Genomic DNA, 12,351 nt, shown 5'->3' on the forward strand with positions numbered 1-12,351 from the left:
GGTGTATTGCGAGATAATCTGACGTTTATAAAACCCAGGCAAAGATTTAGTGGGGTAAGGGCTGATTATGAATAATTATTGACTTATAAAAAAAAAACTCATAAAAATAACATAAACTCGCCACAATGGTTATAGTGTGCTTTGTGTGATCATGAGCTACAGTTAGCCACACTGAAGCTGTTTTGAAGATTAAATGACTTCAGAAGAGACTTCATAGGTACTAGAGAGTATTCTATGCATCTGACCTAGCACAAAAACCCTATGAAGTAGACATTATCATCAAACAGTAAAGGAAGCTGAGGTGCAGAGAGAGTAAGTCTTCTGGATCACACAGCAGACAAGGGGCTCAGCTAGACAGCAAAGCCAAGCAGTTTGGCTCCAATGCTTCAGAAGCTGGAAAGCCCAATGAAGGTCTCTGCAAAACTTCTCTGTGACAAACTTAGTTAGTGGCATTTAGGGAAAGACAAATGTTTTGCCTGTTTGAAAACTCCTTTTTCTCTTCCTACGCCAGTCATCTGTGTGGACAATGAGACGTGTTCAAGGCTGGGGTTGAGAGGGCTGGAAACACTTAACACCTTCTCCACTCCCCACACGGAGGCACACTGCTCCTTGTTATCCTGGCCCTCTCTCCTACGTACTGGAAACCAGGATGTGTGTTTGGGGTTGGGGTGGGGTGGATAGAATGTTCAGGTCTGAAGCGTTCTGTTACAACGTTGGGGGTGTTTATTGTTGACAATTCCCATTTTTCTCCATTCTTCTCAACCCCACTCTTAGTCTATGCTAAATGCCTCGTAGTTATTGTTCTACTGGATAGGAGCAGCATTTTCAGAAATGGGGGATTTATTTTTATAGCACAGCTGGTCTGCCAAAGGTCACATAATTTGGCAACGTTCCCAGTGGTTAAAAATTAATTTCTCCTTATTAATACAACCAAGGTCCCATAGGATTGGAGCTCAGCCTTATCTAAACTTGACAGCTTCCTAAACCTTTAGAAGATGCTTTCTCCTGGAGGGCCAGCCACACTACAAGGCCACTGTCTCTAGGAATCCAACCACACTAAGTCCTGGTAGGTAAGGAAACCATTCAGCCCCTGGGCCACTTCTCATCAAGGCAGATAAAGCTCTGAAAAATGCTGCAGACTCTCCAAGACCAACTTGCACAGTATCTTCCAGGAATGGGTTAATGAAAAGAAAAAAAATCAGTTTCTTACCTGGAAGGAATAGTACAAAGACTAACTTCTGGGGATTGAACACATGTCTGCCACTCCAGGACGGTGCCTCAAAGATTGTCCAGTAGCAAGTGATGGGTCAGATGATATAATACCTCAAATATGTTAATGATATTACAAACTACTTCTCAGACATCACTTGTCAAGTCCTTTCTTGTCAGTGCAAGAAATTAAACAGATATTATGCTTCTGCCCCATCCTTTACAAAAGGAAAATCACATCTCTATTTCCTAATCCTTACAAACTGGACTTTTGGGGAGTATATTCTGAAAACTCTTTACCAATGAACCTCTGAATTCTGTCAACTCAGAATTGTCCCACACTTGGGTGACGCAAAGTCAGGTCATTCTCTTGCTTTAAGGAGCAGTTGAGTGAAATGAAAAACACCAGCAGGCAGGGTACTCAGAAGCATCTAGTCTGTGATGTCTCTCCCCACTGACACCCCCAGAGCCCTCCCCAACTGTTATTCGCATTAATACCTCTCAATTCAATGCATCTGAATTGGCATTTGGGCTCCTAGTTTTTTCTATACCGTGAAGAGAGGAACTGGCCTTCTACCGCCAGGATGGACTTTACATTCAATAGCAGAGAATGAAAGCCATTTGGTAGCAGCAGGAATCCTATCTGGATAGCCTGGGGTTTCAGTCACTGCAGCCTTCCAGCCTTTCATTGCTAGCTGGGTGCTCTGTGGCTTAATCTGAGGGTTCCACAGAATGACGTGAAAGTCCAAACCTGCGGTGCTGCCCGGGCATTCACAATTCTACCAGGCACATCTTGGACAAGAAGGGGCTTGCTTGCCCTGAAGCCCTCATGGGGAGCTCTCCTCTTCCCACTGTTTTGCACTGTGTGCGCTGTTGGCAACAGGCAACAGTTTCACTACCTCCAGTGGCAGTTTATGGGGTAAAGTTGACTGGGAACCCATTGAACGTGGGCATGATAACCCTCTCCAGAGCCTAGAGCAGGCTGTCTGTGTAGAATCTAGGCGTTTACAATTTTGTTGCAAATTACTATGCCTGCTCATAATTACCCCACATTTTGGGGGAGACAGGCTGGAAAAGACCCTCTTCAAACCCTTATCGGGCTCCTAGACGGTCATTGCTTCTCTTTCAGGATTTGTTTGAACCCTGACCTGCTTACCCCAGCCAATTTACACCTCTTATCTGATCATCCAGTTCAGACAGAAGGTCGAATTGACCGCGTCTGCCCGTGTCCATGGCAATGGTGTTAAAACCCTAACACAGATCAAAGCTCTCCAGGCATAGCCGGGGGTGGGGGAGTAGGGTTATAGGGTCCAGGTTCTTTTGGCCCCAAGCGGTGTGGATGTTGGGGTTGGGAGTTGCCACCATCTGAAAAAACCCATTGTGAGGGCCTGAATGATTTCCTGAGCATAACGGAGTCCCCCGCGGACCACGATTGACTCTAGCAAAGGGGAGTTTCTTGGCCGGGCGCTGACCGGGAATGGCTAGCGCCAGGGGGCTCTCTCTGTCTAAAACCGAAAGGAAGGAAGGCGGAGGGAGGGGGTGAGGCGAGCAGTGAGCACACGCCAATAAACCAGAGCGTCGATCCCCTCTGGTTCCAGACGAATTCAACCCGAGCCTCAGAAGCGGCGACACGGAAGAGCCGGATCCTCTAAGCTTGGCCTGGAAAGCTGATTCCCACCCTACACTCCTTTGATTTCCAGTGGGTCGACCGGTTCTTTACACTACTACCCTCCGCCAGCCCCAAGGACGTTTGCTCCGCGTGTGTCTCCCCAAGCCCACTCACCCCCACCCTCCCTCACCCCCCACCCAGCAGCCGGCGCCCAGGACCTGGTGGGAAAAACTGCAGTGCAGTTAGCCCCAGGCGAAGGTTGGGGACAGCCGTTTAATCACAGCTCGCTTCGCCTCTATTAACTTGTGTTGATATTAAAAAGAAATCAATCAGTGAAAATGAAGCTTTGGCCGTGAATATTTCTTTTTCTCACGTGGAAAACCAAAGAGCAAGGCGGCGGGGGAGGGGAGGCAGAACTTGCCGGCGACTACGGGGGTTTCTTCCAAGCTGGGAACTGCAGCCGCGACTTAACTTTATGGCTATGGGCAACGTCGAGGAAATGCCTCAAGCTCCCCCCCGGGGGTGTCCTAAGTCAGGAGGAGGAGGGACACGGCTGGAGTTGTTGGAGGCGGCCAACTTTGCCAGGCTTGAGCCTTGGTTTTGCTTTCGCTGGGAATATTTTTGCCTAATAGAATGTTTATGGATCGCTCGGCTCTGTTTCTGCTGCGTAGCCCAAACAAATCGATGCGGCGTTAGAGATGGCGCTGGGGGGGATGGGGGACTGGGGGCCACCACGTCCCCACCACGTGCATGCCCGCGCGCTGCGTACTCTTCACCTGTTCCGGCGCACGCGAGGGCGCTTGGCGCGCACCGCTACTGGAGGCGGTGCAAGTTGCGCGCATTCTCGCGGCTCCAGCTGGCTCCTTTCCGTCTCTCTCCGCCCTTGGCTCCGAAATCCCACCCCAGCTTCCCGCCACCCAGCTTAGGCAGAGCTCAGATCTCCAGCCCCGCGGGCTCCGGGCCTCAGCCCTTCAGAGAAGACTCTCCAGGGACGGCGGCGGGGGGAAATGCAGCGCAGAGTGGAACGCGTGGGGCAGGAGGGGTTGCTGCGGGCAGGGCCGGCCGAGTGGCCGCGATTCCCCGGGCCATGGCAGAAAGCAGGCAGCAAGGCGGCGGCGCTGCGATCTGGCCAGGCGGCGTGGCAAGGAGTAGGGGAGCCTAGTGCGCTACGCCCACGCGGCCTCCCTGCCGCCCGCCAGTCGCAGAGGCCGCGCGCCGCGGGGTTATTTGCTCAGTTGCTTCCTTGCTTATACCTTCCACACACCCCAACCCTTGCCATGACTCCTCGGAATGGGTTCCCGCCGCCGCCGGCTGGGCCCAGCCCCCTTCGGCCGGCGCGCACCGGGTGACTCAGAGGTCTAGCTGGGCCTCGCCCTTTGCCAGCTACCCGGGTGCCTGTCGGCATCTCGGACAGAAAGCCTGACCAGCTCGGGGCTTGAGATCGCCTTTTCTATCCTGGGTAGGTCCCAGCTCCGCGTCCCACCAGGAGGACCCAACCCGCGTCGGAGGCATCCTGCAGCCCGGTACTGGGTGACCTGCCCCGGGCTCCGCGCCTCTGGGCTTCTCTAGAAGTGACGCAGCGCGGCCCGGGGCTAGGATGGGAGGGGGCTCTGCGGAGAGCGCGGGAGGCAGGTGGCGGAGCGGGAGTGGGTCCGAGCGGGTGTCGCACACGTACACTACGCAGCGCTCGGGGACAGATGTGCGAACATCTGGGGTAGGAGGAGATGGCCCCTGAGTGTTCACGACCCCTCCCGCTCTGCACAGCACTCAGAACCTTAAGTTTGTGTGTGTGCATGTATGCGTGCGTGTGTGTGTTTGTGTGCGTGTGTGCGCCAGTATGCGCGCACTCGCGCACCGGGGCCTTAAACCAGAGACCGTGGCTGAATACATAATATACCGTAGGCATCCTCACCCGGCTCTCAGGCGCGTACACACACACACACACACACACACACACACACACAGCAAATCACACAAACGTACATAATTTATGCATCCTCCAGGTCTGTGGGAGGTAATTTAATTTCGCTTCAAACTGGGAACTTAGAATTAAGGCAGGAGGGAATGGGGAAACACAGGAAATCTGCCCAAGTGGGACCTGCAACCATCTCTTTGATACGATTTGCAGTTGCCCTGAAGACCAGTTATGGCAGAGAAGGTGCAGCAAACGTGTGGATTTGGATAATAACGGCATTCGTGAATCTTCCTCCCTCTCAAATAAATATGCAAGCTTAAAATGGGATGTGTGTGTGTCTGTTCGGAGGTGAGAACCAGAGTACCAGGTGCAAAGCTTCCCCCTTAGTCAACACAGGCTCCCACTGGATTCACTAGCCAGTTGTGATGGGGGAGGTGCCCAGGAAGCTGGAAGGGGTTAGCCCAACCACTGCGGCCATAGCCTTGTAAGTATTAATACCTCCCGATTTCCTCCATAGATGGCTTCCCTATTCTCAATCACCTGTAGCAGCTTCTAAGAGTTTTGTCAGATTTCAGACACTTCTCAGAGGGGAGAGAGGCTCACCCTGGAGAGTTGTGTGGGGAAGGAAGGACAAGCCCCACCGGATTCCCTGAAATCAGAGATCCCTTCTCAAGGAGTGTACCCCTTGCCAGAAACCCCTCCCTTTCCCCCACACAAATACTGGCCGCAGACGTTCTGGGCCTTGCGGTGCTTATCTCTGCACTCAGTCCACACACCCCTTTTGGCAGTGGTTGAGAACAAATTCCACTCAAAAGTTTCTAACCACTTCACAAGAGTGAGACCTTGGAGGGCCACGCAGTTTGTTTTATCTAATAATATTTTTTAAAAGAACATATGATTTACTTTCCCAGAAAACACATGGATGCAGGAAAGAGCAGGGACGATTAACTGCCTTGGTTGCCAGCAGCGCCCAGCCCCAAGCCCCTAGCTCAGCCGCAAGCCGACTTGCTCCATCAGCCTGAGCGCTGTGATTTTGAGGCGTATCCACACATTCTGCAAAGAATCTACAGCACTGGAAAACCAAAACTAGACTCTTGACTTTCCCAAGCCCTTCAGTTAACATTGCTCAATGTAGCTAAGTGGAGGGAATGCAAATGATTTATATTTCGCTGGCTAGGTTGAAGAAACTCAAGGGAGATGTGCTCTGCTTCAAGACAGGAAAAAAAATCCCCAAATACTGTAATGCAAAGGCTTTGTAGTATTTTTAAACCTTTGATTCAGTCCATATGTGACATCTGAACACCGCCAAATTCTGTCTGTGTTTCAAAACACACACACACACACACACACACACACACACACTCCTAGCAGGACAGAAAAGTTGGGTTTTAGCAGCAGTGGTGGTGTAGGGAGGGCCGGCTGGGATCTCTCTTTAAATTATTCAGTTTTGAGGGAGCCTCCTTTTGTGCCATTCCGTGTGGCCCCCCTGCATTAGCATTGCTTTTAAAGGGAAAGCACGTTGAAATGAACAGAAAAAACTTTCAGGGGCTTACCTGGTTGGCCTCTCACTTCGAGTCCTGAAAAGTAGACAGCTAAGAAAACCCAGGTGAGAGGAAACATATCCATTTTGGAGAAAGAGGCTCTCTCCAGAGCTGGATTTGTAGGTTTCTTGTACAATTGTAAGTCTTTGTGTTTTTCTCGCTCTTATGTTCTCCTTTACAGTGTCTTCTGCAAAGGTTTCTAATGGTCAGAGTCTCCCTCCTGGGTCCGGGCGGCTCGTCTTCACCTTTATTCTTGCTGGATCCCCACCTCACCAGGAGGAGGGTCGCTCTTGAAATCAGCAAAGAGGGAGCAAGCCTGGAAGAGAGGACGGGTTTCCTCTCTTAAAACGGATCTATGTCCTCTCAGTTCCTCAAAGTATCATTTCCTTTATCCTACAACATCACGAATATTTCCCGAAAGCCAAGCGTAAAAAAGAAAATTATAATAAAAATAAAAGCCAAGACTTGCCTTGGGCATCACACGGCTCCCAGGCAGCTGTGTGATCTCAGAGGCGTAAACTGCCACACATCTCCCGGCGCCCGGGACCGACACGCGGGCGGAGGCACCCACCGCCGGACAGCCGGAGTGGGAGGCAGCCGCCGGGCTCTTGCCCTCGCCGAGTTCCCCTAGCGGGAGCCTCCCCCAGCGGCTACACCCGCTTGGCCAGACTCACGAGGGGAGTCTGAGGAAGGAAGCTGCTGCTGCTGCTGTTGCTGTTGCTGCTGGTGGTGGTGCGGCGGCGGCTGGGATCGCCTGGGAGTGAGCGAGCCCCTCTCCGAGTTCGCTCGCGCCCGCCTTCACCTCCACCTCGCCCAGCGCCTCGCCGTGTGTCTGCGCGTCTGAGGATGTGCTGGGGGCGGGCTGCGGGCTGCTGCCTCGCTCGCGTTCTCTGCTTCCCCTCCGGCTCCCCCCTGCCTTTTCAGGCCGTGCAGCATGTGGATGTCAGAGCCGCGGCAGAGCTATCCGATTACGCGCCGGCTCAGGGCCCGCCCCTTCTGTGTTCCTGATTAAAGAGGCAGCCGCGGAGACGCGCGGCGCAGAGCCGAGCGCCGCGGCACCCTACTCGGGCGGGGCGGCGGCGGCTTCCTCCTCGGCCGCGGTCGGATCAAAGTTAAGCCAGCGCCCACCTAGCTGTCCCTCTCCCACCTAGCCGCCTGTCTCCCACCCGGCACCTCCCGCCCACCCTGGGCTCCTCCGCGCCTGGTTGCGCGGAGCCGCCTGTGCGTAATGCCCTGGAGAAGGAGCGCCCCCGGACACCTCCAGGGCGCGCTGCCCTTGGCCGCGTCGGCCGTTCCCGAGGGAGACTCCGCGGGAAACGGGGGAAATCCTTGTTTTCCCCAAATTCCCAGCCTCCGATGCCACACACGTAGAACCCAACACAATGCCACGCGCAATGGCGTTACAAGAGGAATTGGGAGGCGTAAGGTGTTTGCAGTAGGGAGCAGCAGCTCAGCGGCAGCTCAGCCATGCGTTCGCACAGGCAGCAGTGCGTGGCGGCGACACACACGCTCAGCCCCGGCTGAATAAAACCCCAAACACCCACCGTTTACTACTCAGATCCTTTGTTGTGTCCCAAACATATTCCTCTTCTCCCTGGGTGAGAATTTAGTTCTCGCTGCTCCCCTAACTTGCAACTATCAGAAGAAGAGGAAGGACTTCAAAGAATTTGTTCAGATAATTAAATTGGATTCCCCAGCCTTCCAAAAAGTACAGGTACTGGAAGCCTTCTCCTCGAAATGCTTCTGTAACTAATCTGTTCACATTTCCCCCATGGAAATGTGGCCACAACGTGGGGAGAAAAAAAATACAACATTATGCTAACTATTTTTAAATGGAGGCGTAAAAACTGTTTAGACGGAGCTGCAAGCTAACAGTTGGGGAAACACTTGTATCTTTGTTTCTGAGGATGGCTTTGTGGATTCCAAACTGTCTTGCTTCACTAGACACCTATTACTACATTATCATAAAGACTCTAACAGGAACAGTCTAAACAACACCCTGAATATACCTTTTCTGCCACTCTGCAGATAAAGAAAAATAAAGTTTCGGTGACAAGAAACACACACACACACACACACACATCTGACTATCCCATTTATTTCTTTGCTTGTACTTGTGGATTCTTCTGGGTGGTTTTCCTCCTTATCTGGACTTGCCATTAGCTTTGTTTATCACTTTTAGTGTTTGAAAAATCTGTAACTCCCACTTAACTGTTATTTACACTGAGATAACCAAAACAAAATTGAATCAGAAGTGATTTGCAAATAGTGGAGCCAAGCCGTGGAGGGGTTTTACAGCACTGTGTAAATCCACAGGCTGCATATCACCCTGTGAATCTTAGATGCCTGGTTTGAAAGGGCATTTAAGAGAGGCCTGGTGAGTTCTTCCAGCAAGCAAATGGCCAGGCTGGACTACAGGCTACTTTTCATTCCTTTCATTTTTTTTTTCTCTCTCTCCCTTATTTCTTTCCTTCCTTTCTCCCTTGGTTTCAGAGCACATCCACAATATTTAAAAACTCCAGATTTACTTTTTCCCCCCCTGTTTAAATGTCAATTGTAAAGAAAGACTGCCACTCCCCTGTATTTAATAAGAGTCAGTTTGGATTTTGAATCTTAAGCAAAAATCCCGGCTTCTGTTATGGCCGAGAAGCTAACCTAAGAACAAATAATACTATCCACAGTGACAGCGCCTTAGTGAAGAGGGTCATTTAGTATTACCTCTCCTCACCACTTACCAGTCTTGCCAAACCATTCTAGCAAGTGCCCAACATGGAAGAATCCTGTTTCTGAGAACATTATAGCCAGAGTTTAGGTGAAGGGTACAGGGACGAGGAGAGAGAGAAAACATAAACTGAAGTCTATTGTAAAACGACAAGAATGACAACTCTGGGCTTCTGGTCTTGGGGTCTCAGGGTTGAGGGTCTCTTCATCAGGCTTCTTCCAGAGTCCTTGGTCTGGTAGAGTGTTTCAGTTTCAGTGTTCTGTTCCTGGACCTGATTCCCAGCATTATGGATTTTAATTTTTCAGAGGTGTCCTAAAGAGGGAGCTAACTTACTTCCTGGGAGTCCTCAGAAAGACTGCTGCAAAACTTCTCATCAGTTCACTTGAGTAAAAGGCCTGATTTCCTGCAGTTGGGAAGAGGTCTGGTGTCTGGTTCCCAACCCTCAGGACTCCAGTTTTTAATCCTCTAGGGGGCAGCACTCAATAAATAATGGTAACGCTACCTGCCGTAGCAGTTCTGATGGTGCTTTTTACTTCTAGGAGCTCAAAGCCCTAATAAGACCAGGGAAGATTCAGAGTGAGACCTGTTCTCCCCCAGCCCACTCTGAACAAGACCCCCTGGGCACAGGGAGGACTTAGAATTGCTTTAATCCAGGACCTCCAAGGACTCTTGAGAACTAAACATAAATTCCACGTGTGCCTGATGGAAAATGAATCTTTAGGGAAATTCTCCAAACTGGGGCTGGCTCAGACCTGCCAAGCACCAGTTTCTATCTGGACTGGAATCTCAGGGCTTTGGCTGCAATGGGTTTGGTTTCCAGCAGAGGTGCTGGAGTGAGGTGAGCCAGCACCATACCTTTCATTGTTTTGTGAGTACACATCCTTGCCCCATAGAGAAGCCTGTCTACTAAAAGGCAAGTAGCATCGACAGAAACAATCGGCTTGTAAACAGAAACACCCCACTGACGAGAAAACAGCTAACTAGTAAAGCTGAGATTCCTGGCAGCATCGCTGACTCACCTAGGATATTTCATGTCATTTTCCTTAATTGTGAAATAATAATAGATAATCCCACCCTGCATTCCATTCCTTTGTCAGGAAGGGATGTGGGAACATAAAATAGATTTTGTAAAAGAGGCTAAGAAAAAGCTGTAACCTAGCCACAATGGGCGTTCCAGCTAGCTAGTCCCAAAATGGAGGCTGCATCAGAATCACTTAGGGCGAATGTGCCATTCTCCTGCAAGTTGCCTTCCTTGGATCTGGGGTGGTGTCTGAAAATATGTATTTTTAACACACATTTGAGGTGATTCTGATGCAGATGCTTAACAGGCCAGCAATCGGGAACGTCTGTCCTGAAGTATAACATTTACACATAGACCTTGATGTTTGCACGTCCATTGAAGGACACCTGGACAAGCATTTTTTCACATTTCCTCTCCAGGCATTTTTCAGATAGGGGTTGCCGATGTCTCAAGTTTCTGGGAAAAGCCACCAAGAACATGGCCCTCAAAATGTCAGAGTGGGGGAATTCCCAGCTTTCCCTCATGACCTTTATTTAGCAGCAACAGCAAAGAGTCCATGGGAAAACACCAAAAAGCCCACCTCACAAGGGCAGGAGTTTTGCAGAAACGTGTTCCAAGTGCCAGCTGATGATGGGCTTTATGGAGCTGGATCCAGCCCTTTCACCACCAACCCACTCACCATTGGTTGTTATTAGAGGTTTGTTTCAGGTAGGGTTCTCCATCTGTGTTCACCACATACTTATTAAATGCTCACGGAAGCATGACTGTGCAGGAGGTACGCAAGCAAGTCAGACATTTGGGTCTTGTCCCCTGGGAACACAGCATTTGAAAGCTCCAGAAGTTTCATGCTTTCACAATAGATGCCACCTGTCACATGGTGCTCTCCCTTATCTGAGCACTGACATCAGTAAGCTCTCACCCTGAAAGGGAGAGATATGAGGCATAATTGTGTCTTAATCTGTAATTGACTGCACTGCCCTAGTTAATATTTAGCTGCATCTCTCTTAGAGGCAAAGTTTCAGTTAAAATGTAATAGCTCCTCATTTTTTATTCTTTTGTTTGAAGCTAAAGTCAGGTTTCTGGTCAGTAGGGGTTTTCCCACTCACCCTTTAAACAATTAACGTTTTTCTTTCATTTCAACACATTTGAATACTGCCTAATAGTTTCTATTTGGTATTACCTTTGGTGGGTTCCCAGGATCCTTACAGATTTCCATGAAGTATTGAAATCTCCTTCACTCTAAACTGTATGTGTGTCTCTCATCTCTTTCTCAGCCACAGACATTGAATCAAGTTGGAGGGAAACTTATGAATGAAAAAAAAAAAAGAGAAAAAGGACCGAAATGTGCAAAATTTATTTAAACATCGGTGGAACTGCAAAGGATACTAAAGAAATCATTTTGCTCTTTCTAATCTGCTCGGCCTAAGCATGAGGCTCATCTCCCTCTGCTACACTAATTTTCATATGTTTGAAGCATCTGTGCTTCAAAAAAGACCTAGTCAACCTCTACCTTTAGAACAGCATTCTCCAATACAACTCATCGCAGTGTTAGAGATATCTGTGCTTTTCACATGGCTATTGGGCATTTAAAATGTGACTGGTGTGATTAACTGAACATAATTTTATTAAATACAATTTCTTAGCACCTTAAAAATTGTATATAGATTCTACATGTATTTAATGGCTGCTGTATTGGGCAGCTCAACTTCAGATAATCATAAGACCAAAGATGGAAATTTTCCTCAGAAGCCCAGAGAAATTCAGACCTTTATAAATCTCCAAGTCTACCCTCACCTGTTCACCAAAAAGGGAACCCCACTGGCAGCAGAGGCACAGTTTGAAAATGCTTGGTGTCTATTTGGTGAAGAAGAGAAGGACTGGCTTGTATTGTTCTCTATGATCCTGTGCCCCTTCTGTGTGATCTTGGATGACTTTCCAGAATAGTCACCCGGGATCCAGAACTGCACAGCGCTCCCCAGGCTCTTGGTCTCAGCTCCAGGGATTGGTGGAGAGGAGCAGAACCTGAGATCAGGGCAAATGGACCTTAGGTCTCCACTGCCCTTGGGTGTCCTTGAAAAGTCTATTAACCAGTTTGGGACCAATTTCCTTACCTGTAGAAGGAAGGGGTTGGTTTGAGTGACTACTATTCCATTCCAGTTTTGAATTTTGACTAGGCTTTTTCCTGACTCCATTCTCATTCATAAATTTAAAACTGGTTTTAGTCCTAATTTCATAGTTACCCTAAGGAATTGAAATTAATAATCACTTATCACTCAAGGAGATATTAATGCACGGGTGAGGCTTAATGGGATATTCCATTTTCACAGTATTTAC

General features: G+C 49.4%; 1 protein-coding gene across 6 annotated transcripts in view; it reads right to left on the bottom strand.

The window, feature by feature from the left end:
* NRP2 (neuropilin 2) overlaps nt 1-7,224 on the bottom strand; it is a 115,515-nt gene extending 108,291 nt beyond the window's left edge. For 3 of the 6 annotated variants that reach the window (XM_033111541.1, XM_033111544.1, XM_033111543.1), the window contains exon 1: nt 6,287-7,224. In XM_033111541.1, the coding sequence (XP_032967432.1) occupies nt 6,287-6,359 (73 nt within the window). In that variant the 5' untranslated portion in view covers nt 6,360-7,224. The remainder of the gene's footprint in view (nt 1-6,286) is intronic. The other 3 variants (XM_033111542.1, XM_033111546.1, XM_033111545.1) reach the window with 1 other exon arrangement.
* Between the last annotated feature and the right edge of the window lie 5,127 nt (nt 7,225-12,351).

Source organism: Rhinolophus ferrumequinum, chromosome 8 (genome assembly GCF_004115265.2).
Source record: "Rhinolophus ferrumequinum isolate MPI-CBG mRhiFer1 chromosome 8, mRhiFer1_v1.p, whole genome shotgun sequence".
Taxonomy (NCBI): Eukaryota; Metazoa; Chordata; class Mammalia; order Chiroptera; family Rhinolophidae; genus Rhinolophus; species Rhinolophus ferrumequinum.